Raw genomic sequence first — 22,346 nt, 5'->3', positions numbered from 1 at the left:
CACAATCACAGAAGCGTCGCAAACACAGGAACATCACAAACAGTCACGTCTTAACCCAGATTTGGCACCATCCCATATCCGTTGCAATCACATTCGTATCGCAACCTCAGACATCACGATCATAGGAATGTTATCAACACGGCTATGATACAATCGGAGATATTTCACACCTTTGGCTGTATTACAAACACATACATGGGCCGTGGCCCCTGTATTTATTTAGGTTAGGTCTAAACGATGTCCTGGAAGGAGTCTATCACACTATTCTCCTATTGGAGAGCCAATCCTGGGTTAGATGTACCTCGGTTCTAACCCACGTTAGCGTATGTCCCAGTAAATGTGCATCTAGAGTTTATAATGGTTCATGTTCTATTCATCCATGATATGGTGACTGAGTGCGACATAGAAAAAACAATCCTGATAGGATTGTGACAGTGACCACACATTGCTTTTTCCCCTTGACTAATATCATGAAATCCCACAAACACTTTGGCCAATCTACCAGAAATCCACCTATCTAAAGCAATTCTAAGAAGAACCACCACCTTGATTCCCTTTCCTGAGTGATGTGACGAGAGGCTTAAATTCCTCTCAGTAGATTTAGACTCTTATTTTGTTCAGATTCACCTTTGGCCTCTTGGGACATACTTTTCCTCGATACAATTCAATCAGCCACAAACAAGCTTAAACTATTCAAACTCTGCATTCCCTAAAACCTGCCATTCAGAGCAGGGAAAATGAATATACCAATAAATCTGTGGTCTCCAGAAGATGGTATTACTGGACTATTGATTTTTAAAGTGCTTCTTCCAGTCTGTGTTCTAAGGCCTTTTTTTATGAGATTGTTTAAGCGCTTACTCTGTGCCAGACACTGTACTAAGCACCTGGATAGATACAAGATGATGAGGTTGGACTCATTTCCTGTTCCACGTGGGGCTCACAGTCTTAATCTCCATTTTACAGATGAGGTAACTGAAGCACCGAGAAGTGAAGCGACTGGCCCAAGTGGTGGAGCAGGGACGAGTGGCGGAACCGGGATTAGATCCCAGGTACTTTTGACTCCCAGGGCCCGTGCTCTACCCACTAGGCCACCCTGCTCATTTCATTTTGCATTTCAAAATATCTTGTGCAAATGCTAAATCCAGGTAAACCAGGGGGTGGGGAAGAGTGGAGAACTTCATTAACAAATAAGTTGGATCGCTCTTTCATTGGGTTTCATTCACTCTTTTTCAGTGCCCTGCTTATTCTGTATGCCTGGGCCTATGTAGACCAACAAGAAATAGTTACAGGCACCCATGATGACGAATAACATTAATTTTTTTCCCCATTGAGATTGTCCAATATGCCCACTGCAGTGAAGAGTAGCTATTCCAAGCCCAGAGAGTATATACATGTGGTAGCTGACAATCCGTCTTTCTCCTCTCGTGCTCTCCTATCCCTCAACAGTTTTCACAACCATCTAATCTTGCTCGTCCTGGTACATCGAACCGCTTGGCACCAGGATGTACAAAAAACAGTCATAGTCAAGCAAGCTTCTCGTGGGCAGAGAATGTGTCTTCCAAATCTCTCAAGCGCTTGGTTCTGTGCTCTGCACACAGTAAGCTCTCAATTAAAATGATCGATTGATTCATCGATAAGGAGGGTCTCTAAATGCCCTGTTTATGAGATAGAGTTTTGTCACTTTTCCCTGCTATTAACAGCATTCCTGCCTCTACCTGTCTCTACCTCTGCTGGCCATTGGGGCCAAAAGCACTGTCCTGCTGCTGGAAATCGAAGAGAAGACACTTCAGGCTGCTGGCTTTGTACGTCACAGCTGCGGCTCCCAGCACAGAGACCGGAGTTTATGCTTTAGACCCTAGAGTGCTGTTCTGAGTCAAAAGAACTCAACAGTGTATGCATATCCAGATCAATCGTTCAAAAGATCAATGGTATTTATTGAGCGCTTACTGTGTGCAGAACCTTCTACTAATTATTCGGGACAGTCCACTGAACTCAGGAGGGTATGGCATATACGGGACTGTAATAATCCCCTCACGTTTGCTGCTGCCCTTGGCTTCTAGGTCTCCTTCCTGATGGGCGTAGAGGGAAGGCCAAGAGTGTCAGGCAGAAATCTGAAAGCAGCAGCTTTTGATTTTATTCCATGTCTCAGGTCTGGAGATCTCCCCACTATACTACTCATCTCAGAGCCGCGATTTGAGGTGGGTCTTTGGAATTTCCACTGAGGCCACGCTCATCGAACCCAGTTAAGCGACTCGTGAAGAACAAGTCAGTTAGAAACTAGAATGAGCAAACTAGGATGTTGCTAGATTTCCAACCCTGGACGGCAGACCATTTATTCTTCAGACTCACTGCCGCGCTCCCAGAGATGGGATCCGTGACTGGGAACTGCCTAAGCTGGAGCTTCGTGAAGGAACTTCAGTCAACTCCCAGCTTCTCCAAAAGGCTTCAGTGACACCTCCTAAAGTCAGGTGGGCAACACAGCTGGCAGATGTGCTGTCACACCACAGATCTGAGTTCAGATAGGAGAAGGTCTGGGAAATGATTTTTGAGAGGCCTTTGTGGGCCGATTCAGTGTTGAGTCTTCTCCTAGCTGAAATCATTTCTGCTTCCATCTGGTCAGCCCTACACCAAACCCCAGCGATTCTGATTCATCTCACACAATGCAGGACTTAGATTTGAGCATATTTCACCCTCACTTATTAAAATTCCATTTTGGATCCCTGACAGTGGTCCAGATGGAGAGACCCCATGCCGTACCCCTCTTCGCTCTCAAAGCTCAAAAGGGTTAAGGGAATGCTGAGGAAGGACAGATGCATCAATCAATCAGTCTTATGTACTGAACGCTTACTAGGTGCAGAGCACTGTACTAAGTGGCTGGGAGAGCACAATACAACAGAATTAGCAGAATTCCCTGGCCACGGCGACCTTACGGTCTGCACACCCAAACCTCAGAAACCACCACCAGACTGAAATGGGGTTTCATTTTGGGAACTTCCACTGCTTGCTATTTGATGATCAGTAGCCAAGGAACCATTTAATATGCTGCAAATATAAAGAGGACAGTTGGTAAATATTTGGGCAGCAGAGAAACGTCACTGGGTTGAAAGTACAAACCGCTCTTCTAGGAGAGAGACGTACAGTGGAAGTTGAAAGAACAATTTTGCGGATCATGACTTTGATACATCCAGGTGACCCGCTCTTGATCAATCAATCATATTTACTGAGCACTTTCTGTGTGCAGAGCACTCTACTAAGAGCTTGAGAGAGTCGGTAGACACATTCCCTGCCCACTAATTTACACTACAACCGACACTCTTCCTTTTCTAGACAACCACAGAGAATCCCTTGCTTAGCATGATTTTTAAAATAGGGGCAGAAAGCCAGAAGGAGAGGAGGTTTTTGGGCAAACTGTCCGTGTCGATCCCTCCCTGACTTTCCTGAAAGCCAGAGAGTATTGTACTTGAGTACTTGAGAGCCAGAAGGCAGCTTATTTGACGATGAGGGAGAGTCAAACACCTTCCGGGGCTTGGAATTCAGAAGTCTGATTGCTGGGAGTGAAATGCAGTCCCTTTTTAGGAAACTTTACTCATTATCAATCTAGGTCAGTCCCAGCTACCTCAGTGGGCTTGTCAAGCAGCCCTAGACATAAGAACCGGCTCTTCTTGAAAGATCAGTTTGAACTGTGCTTGCTTTAGAAAGAAACGGAGAATAACAATGGGCATTTCAAGAGGGAAATGTTGGTTAAAGTGCATCAATATATGAAGCTCCAGTGCTCGCCTGGTCTTCCAGAAGTCTCCGGGGGTCGGGGGGAGTGTAGACTTTCTCTGCCACCCCTCAGAGATGCGGGGATTGGCCTAGGGAAGCTGTGGTGTCAGGGTCAGCGGCTGAGGGTTCTCTAAGGGGGTTCTGGGTTCAAACCTCCAGAGGAGAGACTGGGATGCTTAAGAGGTAAGACTGCCGATGACAGTTGGAGAGTATCTGCACTGCAACTGAGCTACTCTGGCGAGAATCCAAAGAGCATGGAGCCAGGGGCACGGAGAACTTCCCGGGTCTCAACCCAGCAGGGCTCTGAAGACAAATAAACTCTCTCCTCTCCTTAAAACCATCCCGGGCCCCTTCATGAATATGTCCATCTAGGCTCCACCTCTGGAGAAATGCATTCCACTAACCTCCTTTAAACGCGATGACATATCTGCAGATACAAGAAATGACTCCCCCAATTCCCACTGCCTCCATGGCTCGTAAAATGTCATTTCGCAAACACTGCATCTTCCAAGAATGCACCAAGAGGGTCATGCAAAGTCACTCTGGATTATTTTCTTTTTCAACATTTCCCTTATTGCCAGAAACATAGGTGAGAAAGGGAATTATAGCTCTCTTTCTCCATTCATCCCCAAGCATAGTCCTTTTTGGCATTTCTTTGCCGGGTGACAGAGGGGGTCATATAAAAGCGATAAGAGGATGGTTTAACTAGGGATAATGTTGAATTTAAAGAGATATTTTGGGGTAGGCCACAGTGGGATCTTAAAAAGCCACCAGATTCATGGGCGTATGATAAACTATTAAAGGATTTGAGGACACACCACACTATCTTTTAGACTTTAAATCTATTATGCTTCCAATGGTAATGCATTTATGAAAGATTTAGGGGTGAAATCATGATGTCTTTAAGACCAAAAACAATGAAGCAACATTAAAAATTCAGATCTCTTGATACCGAGACTCGGCAAAGGAATAAGGAAGCAAGGAAAAGGATATTTTTCCCAGCATTCCTTGAAATGTCTACGCTGAATTGTTTAGAACAGAAAGCAAAGCAATTCTCTATTAAGAGACTTTTTGGATGAGACGCCAATCACAGCTTGCTATGGGATCAACTGGTTTGTTTCATTCTACAAACTTCCATTATCTTCAGGTAATCGTCTAAGGATAGATGAAACGGCGCTGCAGACTAGGATAGATCACACTCAGCTTTTGCAAAATGATCCCTTTTGAAAGACACGTCACTGTAAAGTACAAGTCCTTTACCGGGTAAAAAAGGGAAACAGACTGTCGGAACAATAATGATGAGGCTTACATTCTAGTATTGCCGGTCTTGTTGATTATAACAGATTTTCCAGTCTGATCCACATTATGATCCATTCCAAAGTACGCCGCTACTCTGTGAACCAGCATCCTCTGATACGATGACATTTGAGGGAATTTTTTATAATGATTACTGGAATAAAACACAATAAAAATCGATCAGCGGATTACCATCTCTGGCGGAAAACGGGTTTACAGTGAAGAAGCAAAATTGTTTCTCTTCTATCTCCGCATCAAAGCCTATTTCCTTCCTGGTGCCATTTTAATTTCCAAATGACTTGACACGTTAAGTGTCTATTGATCAAGCTGCAAGTGGTACTTTTCTATTTTGTAGTTTAGGGCATCTTTGAGCAAAACAGAATTTAGCATCTATTAAAAAGTATTTCGTTTTATTTTGCGGCATATTAAAGATGTAACAACATGCAGACAGAATGATATGACACAATATTTGATTATAGATGCTATCCGGAGATGTATCATTATACCCTTTGCTGTGAAAGCTGTAAAATTATTTCCAGGCATAACTGACTGGAGCCAGCTGGAAGCCATTAAAAAACTATAATCAAAATGAAAAGGCTGGCTTTGTGTCACGGCTACTGTGTGATGATCAGTGGTTCTCTGTTTATAGGCATTTTGTCAGCAATTTAACGAGCAGGAATTCACACCTCCGAATTAACAATCCTCAATAGCATACAGCTTCTTCAACAAATATGAATATGTGTATATTAAATTGGATCCATGTTCACTCTCTCTCTCCCTCCCTTCCCTCTTTCCCTCTATCTCTTGCCTTTCTCTCCTCTCACTTTCTTCTCTCCCTCCCACGCTCCTCTCAGTCCTCTTTCTCTGTCACATACACATGCACCCACAAACACTCACATACACCACCCCCCGAACCCCACCCTGATTTACAAAGCATCAGCGTGATCCACTATGAGTTGGAATTGTAAAATAACCAAAAAGTAACATACTTGTTGTCACCAATGAAATCAATAATTTCCTGCTCCATTTTCAATAGGATCATTCTGTCCCTGAAAGATAAATGCTACATTTCAAACGGTCTTGTTTCCCCTATATGTCCAATGATCAGAGTAAAGGCTTTGGCATTGATGTCATGGGGAGAATCTGGAATAAGAACAGACTCCCTAATTAGACGAGTAATTAGGGTTGGGCGTTTTCTCCTCCACAGGGAAACCCGAAACGATGTGTGGGCTGTCGATAGTAATGGGCTTAGATTTTAGGGGCCTTGTATTTTCTGCCTACAAAATACTTACCTGGGATTGTTCTTTAATGTGTTTACCAGAAACTCGTGCAAGTCTATGCCTGTAGAGTCTGTGTATTCTTGACTGCAATCTGAAATAAACAATTTGGGTAGATTTGTTTTAGGTTTTTTACATATAAAAACTGGAGAATTCTAGCTGTGAAACAGTCATATTTCTAAAACAACTACCCTGAAGAATTGAATCAAAGTCACAGGAACACATATACTTATTTATGTGTGTGTGCATATATATATACATACACATATGTACTTGCATATATATGTAGATGTATATTCATGCACACACACACACAAACACGTACACACACTTGTCTTCCAACAACCAAGGGAGTTAGGATCGCTTGCCCCTGTCTTAGTCAGATAAAGATGACTAGCTTGGGTGGGCTGGGAACCTGTCTACCAACTCTGTTATATTGTGTTTTCTCAAGCCGCTTAGTACAGTACAGTGCTCTGCAGCACAATAAACGAGATTGATGGATTGATTATTCCCTTCTGGACCTCAGTATTAAACTCCACTTTCCCTGTCAACTCATATTATCTACTTGCCGATGCACCAGGCAAGCACTTACCATAACCTGGAGGGAAAGAGGGAGTTCTTTCCCAGGAATCCATGACTTGTAGTCAATCAATCAATCAATCAATCAGTGGTATTTATTGAATACTTACACTGTGTAGAGCACTGTACTAAGTGCTTAGGAAAGTACAGTACAACAGAAGTGGTAGACATGTTCCCTGTCCACAAGTATCTTAGATCAGGGAAGCAGAGCCAGAAAATCTGCTCAGGTTTCTGAATCTCTAAAGGCTCCTAAAGAAGAATTAATTTTGATAAAGTATTTCAATCATTTATTTTCTCTTCTGCAAGCATGCTCTACCTTTAAATCCTTGTTGCAGACCTACGGAACTTCACATGTGTGCAGATCTCGATTAAAAATATCTACATGAATTCTCTTTCTCTCACATACACACACACACCCGTAAGATTATGCACATTTATTTACATCTGTTCAGCATTTGAAGCACACTCTATCTTCTGACTAAGAGTCTTATTCTTCTGCAAGAAAAATATTGACTAATGTAAAATGTTTTAAATCAAGATTGTTTTTTTTTTGTTCCTTCTGTTATGAAATAATGAACTACTTTGTATGAATAATGGAATTGGAAAAGCAGCATTGCGTAGTGGATAGAGCACGGGCCTGGGAGTCAGGAGAACCTGGGTTCTAATCCCAGCTCCCTCACTCGTCTGCTCTATGACCTTCAGTAAGTCGCTTCACTTTTCTGTGCCTCAGCTACCTCACTTGTAAAATGGGTGTTAAGATTGTGAGCCTCATGTGGAACAGAGACTGCGTCCAACCTGTTTTGCTTGTATCCATCCCAGCGCCTAGAACGGTGCTTGGCAGATAGTAAGTGCTTAACAAGTACCACAATTATTATTATTGATTAAATATTAAGTTAAAGTTCATCTACTCTAAATCCTGTGTAATAAACAGCCATCTTTAAAATGAGCCAAAAGGTTAAAAAAAGTATTCTAGGCAATTCTCGATGACATCCCTGCTGCATAATTACAAGTAAAGAAAACATTTATCATCGACATCAACATCATCGGTAGTTACTGAGTGTTTCCTATTTGCAGAGCACTGTTTAAGTGCTTCTTGTACTATACAACAGAGTTGGCCCTTTCCCTGCCCATGACAAATTTACAGTCTAGAGGGGAAGACAGTCCAGAGGAGAAGAGTTCTCCTGCAACTGCTCTGAATAGATTCTCCTTTGCAGTAACATAATTCAGAATACAAATAATTGGAATAGCTTCTTTTCATCAATTCAGGCTAAAGGCAAGCTGATTTTTATTATGCGGTCGTATTGTAGCGTTTCCCACTGACATCAGCTGGATAGCTAAAACATACGCATGGCCTTAAAAATACTTTTGGATCTTTTCCGCTACATGGGAACACATGAATGCCATGTTTCAGTTTTCCAAAATAATTATAATAATTGTGGTATTTGTTAAGCATTTACTATGTGCCAAGCCCGAACTAAGCACGGGGATCGATAGAGAATATTCAGGTCCCACATGCGGCTCACGGTCTACGTAGGAGGGAGAACAGCTATTGAAACCCTATTTTGCAGATGAGGCGCAGAGATGTTAAGTGACTTGCCTCCGTCACTCAGCAAGTAAGTGGCAGAGCTGTGATTAGAACCCAGCTCCTCCGACTCCCAGGTCCATGCTCTTTCCTCTAGACCACACTGCTTCCTTCATCTTTGAAAATGAAGGGAGACGATAGCTTAATCTATATCTATCTTTCCTTCTTCCTACTCTACCTATTTACCTTGTCATCCATCTCTTTACCTATCTTGCCTATTTCTCTCTCCCACTTCTTCTGATATTCTTTCGTAGATACCATCTCTCTATTTTAACATGTGAGTGTCCAAGAATAGATGACAGAGGGTCTATTCCACAACCCGGGTTTGCCCAAATTGAACAAGGAATGAATCATTTTTCACATTCACCTTTTGATAACATTCTTATCTTGGCTTTTTCAGAGCTTTTATCTTTTTCTTTGTTTTTTATCCTTTTCTTTTTCCTTCTCAAGGTCATCTTTACTAGATTTATCATCTTCTTGTAGGCTTGGGAATCTGGAAAGTTGTAACTGAATGGATTCCTGTTGGGGAAAAAATATAATCGTTTAGGGCCCGATCCAATGTACTTGTACTGGCTTCCATTGTGCGTAAAGTTGGTTAAGCAGAGACAAACGAAAGCCAAGCACAGGTATTTCTATTGTGCAAAAAATAATAATAATAATAGTAATCCTGCTCTTAACGATTGTTCTTTAGGATCAGATTCTTCTTCATTCATTCGATCGTATTTATTGAGCACTTACTGTGTGCGGAGCACTGTACTAAGCGCTTGGGAGAGTACAATATGACAATAAACAGACACATTCCCTGCCCACCGTGAGCTCCTCTGAAGGTAATGAAAGGTTAGGATGTACAGTAAACAGGAGGAGTCTGATGCACTAATATGAACACTAGCCAATTCAGTCCCTTTGATTCATGCATCTTATTTTCTCCCAAGGTTTCTTTTTAGTCTCCTTTTAAAAAAAAAGATTTCAGTCAAAACACTTCTATCACCGCCAACCATGAAGGACTGTTCCCACAATTCCGCAGTCCTCAACAGCCTCCTACCCTGACAAACAGGTAGCGCACAGGTGAAAACACAGACACATATGCCTCTTTACACATTTTAGAACTTTAGATTTCCATAAAAAAGTCTATCTGGGAACAACTACAGTTGTGATATCTCCCCCTTGGATATTGCCGCACAGTAAAAGGAACATTTTAAAATAATGTTGCTAAGGAGCAACGTTTATTACAAGTTATCAACGAGGGTTTTAAAAACACAGTTATATTAGTCAATCTCCACCTCATTACAATGCATAGTTTCAATAAATAGAAGGCCTTTGGCAAAAGAGGAAATTATTATATTAACAAAAATGAATATGTTCTGAAAGTGTTGGTTTCCACAGATGGATTAATTCTTTTTCTTTTTTCTACTAGAAATCCAAAGACAGAGGTTTCTTTTAAATCAGTGTTTGTTGTGAAACTGGTCTTTCAGAGGCCTTGGAATTAGCTCTTACGTCTTCCTTTCTACAAGGAAAAGCCAGGATTTAATGGCTGAGATACATTAACAATATTCAGTTAATGGCAGTTTTGGCATTACAAATGCCTGCACTAATCTAATAAGTATTTTCATTGTTTTGAAGAAGAATGATGGAACAAGGCCCCATTTTTCATTTGAGGAAGAATCCGTGCTGGGCACAAAGTGACGTCCCCCTCCCTGATGTTATATGTGTCCCTTATATGGAAGATGCTACTTCAGAGGAACATTTTTCCCAACTGATAACTTCAGAAGGTCATTAGGCAAGGAAGAAAAAGAATTTAGACCTGTGGGGCCCTCAGTGTTGATCTAGGCATCCTGTCGGTAGCAGTTGTCTCACCCGTTACTGGGTTTGGTTTTCTTGTTTTTTGTTTTTTCTTTACGTTGTTGACTCAGGTCAAGCCTAGACTATGAGAATCATTTTATAAATTCAGCCTGAGCCATGGCAAAAATCCAATAAAATAGAGAAATTGGTGTAAACTTGTCATTTCTAGGATAGGAATTCTGACGCGAAGTGGCTGGACTGGAGAGTAACTGTTGCCATGAAGTTAAACAATGGCACAAAAGACTGGATATGACAACACAGGATAGGACAGAAGTCAATTATTTGGGCAAATCTCTACCTGAGGCTGATCTCCTAATCGTCGTTATTGTCCCTAGAGAACGGAAACCTCAGTGGTTCATGCAGAATTGAATGAAGTCAGGTTATGGGAGCTATTAACCACATGGGCTGGGACATAAAAGCTTGAAATTGGAAAGCTGCCTTGGCTGGATTGTAGGATGATTTCCTTTTACTTGAAGAGAAAAACAGCAGAAACTCTGATTCTTCAAAAAGGTGCCGGGAGCAAATAAGTTTGTTCCCTTATAAGATTCTTCTGAAGGATTTCAGATGGTCTAGTGCGGTCATTACTTCTTCAAAACAGTGGAAAATAGAATAACCCAGACTACAGTCAGTACCTTGATCTGAATATCCAGGAGGTAATTAGATGCAACTCTTAATGAGGTGGCAAAAGATTGAAAGACATTGTCTACAAACAGACACATAAACAGTAAACTGTATACTCACATATACTCTAAACAGAACGTATACAGCTATAGGGAAAGTGTGGCATTGAAAAAACACACAAAAGGGCTGTAGATTTGGTAAAAACAATCTACTGTGTTTTAATATTTATTTTATTGACTTGTTCGATAATAAAATACAATGTTAATGAGTACATTGATACAGGATAAGTATATCCAATAACAATAAAAGAAAAGTTTAAGCTGCAGTAGTACACGGAGAGGTCAATAGAAGAATGTATCAGCAAAATTCCTTTTAATTAAGGACAAACTCAGCGATCGACTCAGTGTCTGAGATCAAGTACTACAGGTAGCAAGAGTTTTCCCACACAGGAAAATGAAGGCAGATTTCCATAGCTTAGAAAGAAGAACATCAGGATGGCAGTACAATCCATACTCTGTAGAATTCTGGCAATGTACTGTACATTCTCAGGTTATCGATTTCCTCGGTTTTGTAAACTCTGTGATAGCTAATGAAGACTCGGCATAGAACCTCACCAGGCTGCTTCTCTCCCTTCTCGAAGACTAGGAAAGTTTCTTTACTCCCCTTCGGTCGTTCCACCCCCTCAGCTGCTTCAAGATTTGGGTAGGAGGGTGGGGGGGGGGGCAGGATGGGGGGAACCCACAGATTTATTCTGGATCAGCTAGTTCTGAACCTTTAGGACCACCTGTAGTTTAATCTTTCTGCTCTCGTTAGAAGAAGGAAACAGACCTTAGGGTCTAGCATGGGCCACTGTGCTACAACTGATCGTTTCAAATCATAGAGGCAGGGATTTTTCCTTGGAACCTGGTCACACGGGTTAAGGAGCCATTAGACCACTGTCCATATGTACGGAAATATATATGGGCCTTATAGATAGTGCAGTACAGTATAAGCCATCATTCAGTGGTTAATAATACAAGTCATGATATTCATATAGCCTCCTTTTCGGTCTCCATTAAGAACAGAAAGCACAAATGAAAGGCTGAACAAAAGCCACACGTTTCTTATAGGCTAAGTAAAATTAAGCTAATGGTTTGAGAACATATTAATTACAACTGAAAGATAAACCAGCCACTTTCCTTTCTGGGCCAGGTTAAGTTACTGGGCTTGGGAAAAGCCGCACGATGGACCAAATCTCTATGGACTTTTTTTGTTTTTTTGGTCTTTGACAAATGCTCTATGAGTCTTGGAAGGCCAGGAGGAGAACTTAAGGTGTTTGGATAGAAAAAGAGTGAAATATTTGTAGGTGAGGGGGATTTTAAACTTTCCTCTACCTGGACTGCAAACAATCATGCCTGTTTTTTCTCTCTCTCTCTGGCCGGCCTCAATCTCCGATAAAATGAAGGAAACTTCAGTCAGCAATAGAAGCATCGTTCAAGGATAGTTTTCAACCTGTGTCTAACAGGCAAACGAAAAAGAAGATGAGCTTTTTGACAATGGAGTTTGGGCGGGACAATAGCCAGAACTGGACTCTGCTCTCTCTAATTGCCATGATTTAGGGGAAGAAAAACTAAGAGGAGACAATGGTCACACCCATAATTGACCACCAGCACGGATTCACTCAAATCCATGTTTTGCAGAATTAGAAAATCTGTTCCAAAGTCCCCCAAAGGATTTTGCCTCAGTACAGCTGATCTGCACTCCCTTTCTCTTAAGATCCACAATTGGTAGGGCAGTGCATGTGGAGAGCCATCTCTGCTGAGCTAGAAACCTGAAAGTACCTGGGGCTCTATCTGGGACAGTCGTAGCAAGGAAGAAATTGAGAGAGAGAAAGAGAGAGAGAGAGTAAGGGAGAAAGAGAGCAAGAGAGAGAGAGAGAGAGACAAAGAGAGCGTGCCTTTGAGAAACAAAAAGCACTGTTGTGCTTACTTTTAATTTTAATTTTAATCTAAAGTCTTTGAATTCCTTCCCATCTGTTGATTTCTCAGAGGGTCTGGAAAAAAGGAAACGTAATATACTCTGTAACATACTGAACGCTGCTCAGTCCGTATGGATCAGAGATCTTCACTTTCACGTGTCATGAGGTCCTGCCCCCGCCCCCAAACAGGGCTGAAAACCCAATTAGATAGCGCCGTCATGCAAGCCAAGGTGGTCCCGGACCATGCACCTCTACGACAAGGAGTGTGGACATACCTGATCGTGAAGGCCCTCTGCTCCTGGCCGAGAGGATGATTCTTCACAGACTGCGAGACTCCGGGTCAGTTTGCCCTTTCCCGCCCCTGACTGAAAACAGTAGAGACAAAAACAAAAACCAAGAGAAGACGTCCTCTGAATACCAGTCTCCAAGTGTGCACCACCCATTGAAAGCAGGCTTTTCAAACCCAGGAATAAAATTGCTCACAGAGGGAAAAATGTACTTTTGATCCGTCATGTGCGCCTCTGTGTCCGTGAGTGTATGTGTGCAAGCTTGTGTGTTTGTGTGTTTGTGTGCCTGGGCATGGGGAAACTCAAGACAATCTGCTAGCCAGCATGGCTCAGAAGACGTACATCCCTTTGACTGAAATTGAAGAAAACAAACAGCAATAGGGGAATGGATCCTCTTTCTTTCAAGGAAACAACCCTAAATCATCCCCAGTTTCCAAAGCAGGGGCTCACAGAGAGAACAGGGGAAAATTCCCCCAAATACCATGTGCAAAGTCAACTAATCCTGGTGTCGTCATCCAGACTGTTTGCAAACCAAGAACCACCCAGAGTTTGTATCTCTGCTCACAAATAAACTCACAGACAAGCAAATACTGATGGATGTTTTTCCCCAGATCTCTTGACCCGATTAATTGCTGCATTGACTAAATGTGTGTGTGGATCGGGGGGAATCCAGTTTTCTAAGCAAGAAAATTGGTGAAACTGAAGGATGGGTAGGGGAGGTTGTAAGCAGAGAACCTTGCTTACATTTCAAAATAAGCAAGAAAGAACGAAAACCAGCCCCTGCCTCAACAGACAACCTCTCTGAAGTGGATTCCTTTTCCTATTTCATTAACCCTGGAGTCATCTCAGACTTTCCCCTTACCTTAGATTTCCTTCTCTGTTGGTTTTGAGCATCCAGGCGTTTCTGTGTGCAGAAAACCCACAAAAGAATCGTCACTTTAGGATTGTCAGAAAGACAGAATTACCATCTGCACGTTCCCGATCTCCCAACACCGCCAGTCCCTGACCTGCTCCTTAGAACAGGTATGGGGGGGTGTCGTGTGGGAGGTAAGGGAGATAAGATGCCAATCCCTGCCTGTCTCAACTGCCTCACCTCCCACACCACCTCCACCTGCCCTAAGCAGATCCAGGAAAACAGAAAACCTGAGCAAGAGTCTGTGACCATATTGCACCTCTTCCTGTTTATCAGAAATAGGGCTATTCTTGACTCGTGGCATTTGCGAACAGAACACCCCCCTCCCAAACCTCTTTTACTTCCTTTTCAAATCTGTCTGAGGCTAAGACCTGTCTTATCGAATCAGCGTGTCCAGAAGAGATTTCCTTTCTCCATGGGGAAGGTCGGGTTTTGGGTGATTTTGCCCATGACAAGAAAGAAGGACCACTCAGCTAAGTCCTAGCTCACGTCTAAGGGGGCAAAACTCAGATTTAGGGTGACAGGAGCCAAGCCTTCCAGATTTCCTCGGGGTCTTCAGCAGTCCCATCTGGAAACTTTACACCTGGACGTCACCCGGGAAATCGGGTCTTTCCTCCGTTCCTTTTTGGCCTTGGAGATGGGAAAAAAAGAACCCAGGTCGCAGGGCGGCTTGGAAATGGGGTAGTTACACTCGACTGTCTCCTCAGAGGTTTGTGATCCCCTGAGATCATAGCTAAATTGGATTACCAAAGGAGGGGTAATAAAGAGTCAGATCTGAGATCATGACAGAAGGAGAAGTGGTAAAGAGCCGAGGTCAAGGAAATGGAAATTCGGGGATTTCTTAAACTTTGGTTCCTCAAGGTGAGAGTGGAAAATTACCCCCAGCTGGGGAGAGGTGAAGGAAAGTGGTGGTGGGAAAAGGGAAACTAAGGATGGATTAAAGGGATGGATGGCAGTATTTCCTCTCTTACCTGAAATTCCAGCCTCTCCTCTTCATCCAAGCTTTCCGACTTATTGATGATGCCATTCTCTGGGAGCGCTGTGTCCTGCTCGCTTCCGGCTTCTTCCCCCGTTCCCGGGGTCAGCTCACCTTGTTCGGACATCGTCCCAGACGGAAATTACAATGACCAGGCTGGGCAGTCTGGAAGGTTAAAACATCAGAAAACAGAAATGCTGAGGGGCTTTTTATTGATCCGCTTGACTGAGTCACTCCATTCCCCTTCATAATAGCCCGATGCAATTTTCGGCAGCGGAAGAGAGACCGTCTCTCTCGAATCAGATGCCGGGAAGAACAGCAGAGGACAAATGAGGAAGAAGTTCCTTCTGGAGTGGGCGCCTGACCGGAGAGGTGGGAAACCAAATTTAGAATGAGGACGTCCAAGCTCTGCCCACTAGCAGACTCGCCCCCGCCCCACCCCCATCACAGGCAAACCGGAGATGAAGATGAAGAGAACGGTGGGGAGCTGGGGAGGAGAGGAGGGTCTCCAACCTAAATCAGATGACCCAAATGGAGGATGTCCATCTGCTTCCGGGTCAGGGACAGCTACAGGTCTGCACCGCCCCTCTTTTAGATGCTCAGGAAAGAATATTGCGGGCTACGGTCACCGTCCTCGCCTTAGGTGTGGAGACCGCAATATTCTCGGCAGTGGGAAAGAAATCAATCGGCCAGGTAATAATTCGATAGAAATAAGAAATCTAAATTTGGCAATAAAGCTTTCAGGGTCAACGTTCCCAGGCAGTCAAAGTGACAGCTCCATTATTAAAATCATAAGCCTCGTCCCAAACTCCGTGTCAGTGTCAGAACCCTTGAAATCTAGCTGGAAACCTTTGGCAGGCGGCTCTAATGAAGATATCTTCACTGCGCTAAATTACTTTGGGAACAATGGACTGCTCTATGTGGCTTCTCCAAGCTAAATCCTGTTATTAAATCTCATCCTCCAACCCTCTCTCCCCTAACATCTTGGACACCTCCCCTCTGGGCAAATGTGTCTGGTGAATAATTTCGCCTGTTTCCCCATTGGTGATTTTTCTCAAAGAGGGCTGGGAAGAGATATGACTGCAGGGAGAAAGGGGTGGTTATTTCTGGGAGATTTCAAAGTGATTCCCTGTTTCCTTGCCAGTGGAGCAAGAAGGATAATTATTAGTCGACAAACCCAGTGTTTTGCTGGATTCCCTTGGCCGTGTTTCATTAACGATTTTAAATTTGCCAACTTTATTTGTGACTGGAAAGAGGAGGGATGGAAGAGCCCTTCAAAATCCAGCAGTCAGTTTTACCAAGCCATCCTATGCCGGGAGGGGCAATTGCCTAATGCGACATTAGGCTGATTGGGCAAAGGATTGTGGGCATTTAGAAACAAAACACGCTTTTCCGAAGGACTGTGGTCTTTCAGACGGGAGCCAACCGCAGTGTGCTCTAACACTGTTCTCAGCTTTCCCAGGGACCCAGTGTGTGCTGTGGTCAAAAAAAAAAAAAAAAAGTTCAATTTTCTACCGTCCGTCAGCTTGCTCCTCAATTCGGTGACTTGGGACTCCTGGTCATCTATATGATTCAAAGCATTTCATCCAAAAGTAATTGCGTCCACTTGGGCACAAATGGGACATCTTTGTTGTGGCAAGGACAACTTTAATCCTACTTCTCCCTAGGTAGACACACACACACACACACACATGCATACCCACACTAACACATATCTCTCTCTCACACACACACACACACACACAAACACATACACACACACCTTTCCCGTCTACATTCTACGGACACCAGTACGAGCAGACACAAACACGCATCCACACCCATGCAGTCACCACTGAGAAAGGAAATAACCAGTCCGTAGGCTACTGATAGCCAAACCCACACAAGCCATTTACCGTGAGCGTGGATTTCCTGCTGTAGCTCTCGGCGTCTTTTCAGCTCCTTCTGTCGCTTTTCACGGGTAAAATCCACACAACTGATCAAAGACGAGAGTCCCATGTCCCCATTAACAGTTCAGAATGCCAGTCTCCATGCTGTTCCTTTAGATGGTGTGACGGGTCATCATCAACCTGGAGAGAGATGAAAAGTAAATAATAATTGTAATCATCGTGGCAGGGTTAAGGATGGAATAAATAGGACCAGATTTCGAACACTAATGACCGGCTTCCAGCAAATCACTTTCACAGCTTGATTCGGTTCCACCCGTCTCAAAACTGCCTGCTTCTTCTCTAATGAAGGCTACGGGCGGCTGTTCAAAGTCATAACAGCTCCTACGCAAAGAGCTAAAATTAACAATTGCATTATGCACCGAAGATTACTCACTTCAATTTTTAACCTTTTTTAGTGAATTCGCGCACTTGGCATTAAAAAAAATATATATACACACATAGATAAATATATATCTATACATATATAGATATATATATAAGTTTGTATGTTTGCTTCGATATGAATCAATATCATCCAGGGACACGTTCCTTGCCTCTACTTAAGCAGATCCTCAGGCCCCAGTGAAGGATTGATGGGCTGGGTTCTTGAGGAGCTTCTGTGATCGCTTAAAAGAAAAGTTCCCCGAGTGAAACACGTTTGAAGGTGTCGATTTAATGAGGCTGATCCGTGCAAAAGAGCAAATGGAAAAAAAAAATGAGCAGCAGCTGTCACCGAAAACTTTACATAAGGGGCGGATGACAAAGATCTCTCCCTCTGCCTCGGCGGTGGAGGGAGCGGAGAACTCCGAGGATTCGGATTACTCAAGTCATCCAGACAACTCACTCATCAGGGCTATTCCTGCCAGCTGGGCATTTTGTTTGACAGCAAAGGGACACGGTGAGAGGGAGGAGACGGGATTCGGGTGGCAAACAACCAGGGATCTAACGCAGGCTCTCGTTCTCACAACTCCCACAACGACCGGGGCAGAGACGGCTGGCACACAGACACGGAGAAAAGGCAAAATGAGCCTTCGTCGATAACGCCCGCCTAGAGTACCGGGTCTGAATCGCTACTCCCTTACACCTGCTGCACCGTACACGCCGACGCATTAACTAACTGCGACTAACAACCCCTCTTGAGTCCCACCGACGCAAGAGACTGCAGCAAGGATTTGTCCCTTTTGAAATCCCGCACTGCCCCAATTTCACAGACGTCCATTCCCGCGACAGCCAGACGGCTACCTTCTGAATTGCGGACCCTTTTGCGTTTCCCAAGGAAACCCGCGGGCTGAAATCCCAACATCATGCTTGGCCTAAACGGTTGCACGTCGTGAACAGGACCAAAAACCTTGCTTCCGTTTACGGAGAATTGCCTCTCTGGAAAGGAAGGAGGGAGTTTACTTCATGTGGTGACTGGTAACAGTAACAAACCCCACTAGTTGCCTGGGAAAATGAATCTGCCCTCTCTGCCCCTCGCAGAAAGAAAATACAATTGGAACATTCACAGAGGAAGGCCAAGAAATCATATGGCGACTGGGGAAATGGCAAGAGATTTTGTTCCAGGTCCTAAATTTAGCATTTCGACAACTCCTCCGGCCTCTGTCGGCTGGGCCTTCGCGAAGGTCCCGGGGGACTCGGGTGGGATTCGGCGCATCCCCACTAAGTGACTGGACAAATCTGCCTACAACTGGGAGAGCCGTCTCAGTGGGTACTGGGGCAGCGCAGGCTGCAGAGAGATCTTTGTTGTTGTCCCGATTAACTGTGAAATGCAAATGTAAATTTGAATCTGAAGCCAGGTCAGAGGTGCAGAAATAGGGACACCGTGAGAGATTGCCAGCTATAAATCCTGTTCACCAAAGTGGAGAAAAAGGAACAAATCTCTACAGGACACACACACTCTCAGCTACAACCCGGGGTTGGACCAGGGTTTTCAGATGAACAGAAAATGAGTGAAATACCTTCTCCTTGAACGGAAGGATTTTACGCACGATCAGCAATCAATCAATCATATCTATTGAGTGCTTACTGTGGGCAGGACACTGTGCTAAGAGCTTGGGAGAGTATAAGTGCCTGGGAGAGTACAGCAGTGCAGGAAACTAGTTCTTTCCCGTGTCTGAATCACAAAGACATCATCTCCCAAGACCTATATAAGAACATGAGCATATGGATATGAGAAGAACAGGCCATATGGATGACAAATATTTTTATAGCTGGCTATAATTATTCCCTCTTCTGGGAACACAACGCCAGCAGGTTGACCACACTCCAGCCTCTCTCTGTCCTTCGCCAAACCCAACTTCCCCCTACCACTGACTCCTCCTGTCTTCATCTGCTTAATATCTGTGGAATTGGTTAAGGGTTTACATCGTGCCAGTTACTCTACTAAACGCTGGGGTCAATGCAATATAACTAGATCGGGCACAAGCCGTCTCTTAAGGGGTTCACAGTCTGAGGAGGATGGAGAGCCGGTATTTTAATTCCCATTTTATGGATGAGTAAGTTGAAGTGTCACTGATTAAACGGATGATGATTTCAACATGTTGCCCCCAAACCATTTAACATGAGTGCATGCACACGCACGCACACACTCACACCCTGGAGAACTTTAACCAGTCACTGGAAAAAGCAAGATCTGCCTCACCCACATACGCACATACACGTTCTCACTGTCACCCTGGAGAATTTTAGTCACTGGAAAAAAAAGAGGTCTGACTCTCTTTCTCTCTTTCTCTCTCTCTCTCTCTCTCACACACACACATACCAATCCAATAATGCGGAGATTTCCGAACACGCATGTCTAGACACCTAAGAGTGGAGTGTGATGATCACCCTATTGGCGTTTTGGAGTTGAGGGTGGATTTATTCCATCTTTTACTTCAAGGGATGGCTCTTGCCAAAGGGAGTACTTGCTTCCCCCCCCAAATAAGATGGAGAGATTACTCAACCCCGGCAGAGGTTGGCTACGGTCAGGAAAGTGATTGAGTAAAACTATCTCCATATTGCAGAACATTTTTTGGGTGCCTTCCCGAATGGATGGTTTGTTTACCGATGAAAACTCAGGCTATTGCAGCTACAGAGAGAAAACTGCTTCAGAGCAATCGCGGCTCTGCCACTTGCCCGTTGTGTGACCTTGGGCGGGTCATTTAACTCCCCCCTGACCCAGCTATCTCATCTGTAAAATGGGGATGAAGATTGGGAGTGCTTTGTGGGACAGGAACTGGGTCCAAACTGATTAGTTTGCATCTACTACAGCGTTTAGTACAGTGTCTGGCACATTAGAGGCACTTAATGGATACTGTAAAAAAAGTAGCAGGGGGAGATGGAAATAATAATAATAATAATAACGTTGGTATTTGTTAAGCGCTTGCTTTGTGCAGAGCACTGTTCTAAGCGCTGGGGTAGATACAGGGTAATCAGGTTGTCCCACGTGAGGCTCACAGTTAATCCCCATTTTACAGATGAGGTAACTGAGGCCCAGAGAAGTGAAGGGACTTGCCCACAGTCACACAGCTGACAAGTGGCAGAGCCGGGAGTCGAACCCATGACCTCTGACTCTGAAGCCTTGGCTCTTTCCACTGAGCCACGTTGCTTCCCGGAAAGGCAACAGAATTCTGGCTCACGGGTTGCTGTGCAACACAATCTGAGCTCTGTCAGTGATTGCTGGTTATCACAAGGGTGAGGGTGAGGGGAGGAGAGGAAAAATACGACTTTTTGCTCCCATTTCAGAGGACATTGGCCATCTGGGAATTGGGAAATACAGCTCTGAGCCCACCTAGTAATGAGGATAAAAACTGCGGTATTTGTCCAGTGCTCCAAGCCCTGTGCTAAGTGCTGGAGTAGATGTGAGGTACAGGCACAGTCCCTTTCCACCGTGTAAGGGAAGGGACAACAAAGTTTGAGTTTCCATTTTACACACGAGGAAACTGAGGCCCAGAGTGTTAAATGACTTACCCAAGGCCCCACAGCAGGCAAGTGGAGGAATCAGATTAGAACCCAGGTCCTTCTGACTCCCAGTCTTCTTTTTTTTTCCCACTAGGCCTTGCTGCTTCTCACCTGGAACAGAAATCTCAATAGAAGGATTGTGGAACGTCCTTTTCAGAGACAGTTGACAGAACTCTGTGATGTTAACAGTGAGTCCCATCACTATTCCCCAGGTTCAATTGAAATTGAAAAGCAGCACTGCCTAATGGATAGAACAAAGGCCTTGGACTCAGAGGGACCTGGGTTCTAATCCCGTCTCCACCACTCATCTGTTGTGTGACCTCAGGCAAGTCACTTCACTTCTCTGGGACTCAGTTACCTCATCTGTCAAATGGGGATTCAGACTGTCAGCCCCATGTGGGACTATGTTCAACCTGAGTAATTTGTATCTACCCCAGCGCTTAGTATAGCGCTTGTCACATGATAAGCATCTAACAGATACCATTAAAAAAAATAGTGACGGAAAGATGCTCGCAAATGCTGGCATGTGAAGTAAGTGAGCCGAGAAACCGGAGGTATTTCCTTTCCGTGAAGTTTTCATTTATTTTTAAGTCTGCCTCAGCCCCCAGTGTGCTGATTAGGTTGCAACTTGTCCTTAGAGGGAAAAAAAAAATATCCCAGTGTGGGTGGCAGGCAATGTGGAAGCTGAATTTTACTCAGAAATAGAAGCTTTAATAGGCTGGCCCCGCGGCTGGTAACCATCAAGAAAGTTTCAACTTAACATATAAACCGGTGAACAATTTTACCAAGGAATGAATAAATCTAAGCGGCTGGAAGGGGAAGCTTCTGTCGAGAGAAGAAACGGGAATGAACTTTCTTCTCGAAAACTGTGGATGTCAGTCAGACCTATCCATGGTCTGAAGTATGAGGAGATATTTAAAAGCTGGGAAATAGCCAATTCCCCCCAAAGAATCAATCAATTGATCAGATTTATTGAGTGCTTACCGCGTGCAGAGCACTAGGCTAATGTGCAATAATGTACAATACAACAGAGTCGGTAGAAGCAATCTCTGCTCACAGCGAACTCACAATCTAGAAGTTTCTAGACCGTAAGCTTGTGGGCAAGGAATGTGTCTGTTATATTGTGCTCTCCAAAGTGCTCAGTTCAGAGCACTGCACACAGAAAGGGCTCGACAGATATGATCGATTGATGCTTCTGAGCCAAGTACACTGGGAAATAGGAAGCTATAAAAGGGAGCTGTGCGTCTCACCTTCCCATTCTTTCCCTTGCCAGGAATGGCTCCTGACAGGTAAATGGCTGTGTTCACAAATGCTGAACAATAATAAAAATTGTGATACTTGTTAAGCACGTAAGGATTGCCAAGCTCTGTACTAAGCACCGGAG

The 22,346-nt window shown here is 43.9% G+C and overlaps 1 protein-coding gene across 1 annotated transcript in view; it reads right to left on the bottom strand.

The window, feature by feature from the left end:
- ARPP21 (cAMP regulated phosphoprotein 21) overlaps window positions 1-22,346 on the bottom strand; it is a 191,809-nt gene that overhangs the window by 117,398 nt on the left and 52,065 nt on the right. Inside the window, 9 exon segments of the mRNA XM_016227816.3 lie at window positions 5,075-5,215; window positions 6,051-6,110; window positions 6,354-6,432; window positions 8,867-8,924; window positions 8,926-9,018; window positions 13,192-13,281; window positions 14,066-14,107; window positions 15,088-15,257; window positions 16,988-17,161. Coding sequence (XP_016083302.1) covers window positions 5,075-5,215; window positions 6,051-6,110; window positions 6,354-6,432; window positions 8,867-8,924; window positions 8,926-9,018; window positions 13,192-13,281; window positions 14,066-14,107; window positions 15,088-15,219 — 695 coding nt within the window. The 5' untranslated portion in view covers window positions 15,220-15,257; window positions 16,988-17,161.

Source organism: Ornithorhynchus anatinus, chromosome 21 (assembly GCF_004115215.2).
Source record: "Ornithorhynchus anatinus isolate Pmale09 chromosome 21, mOrnAna1.pri.v4, whole genome shotgun sequence".
Taxonomy (NCBI): domain Eukaryota; kingdom Metazoa; phylum Chordata; class Mammalia; order Monotremata; family Ornithorhynchidae; genus Ornithorhynchus; species Ornithorhynchus anatinus.
This window is presented reverse-complemented; position numbering and strand designations above follow the sequence as displayed.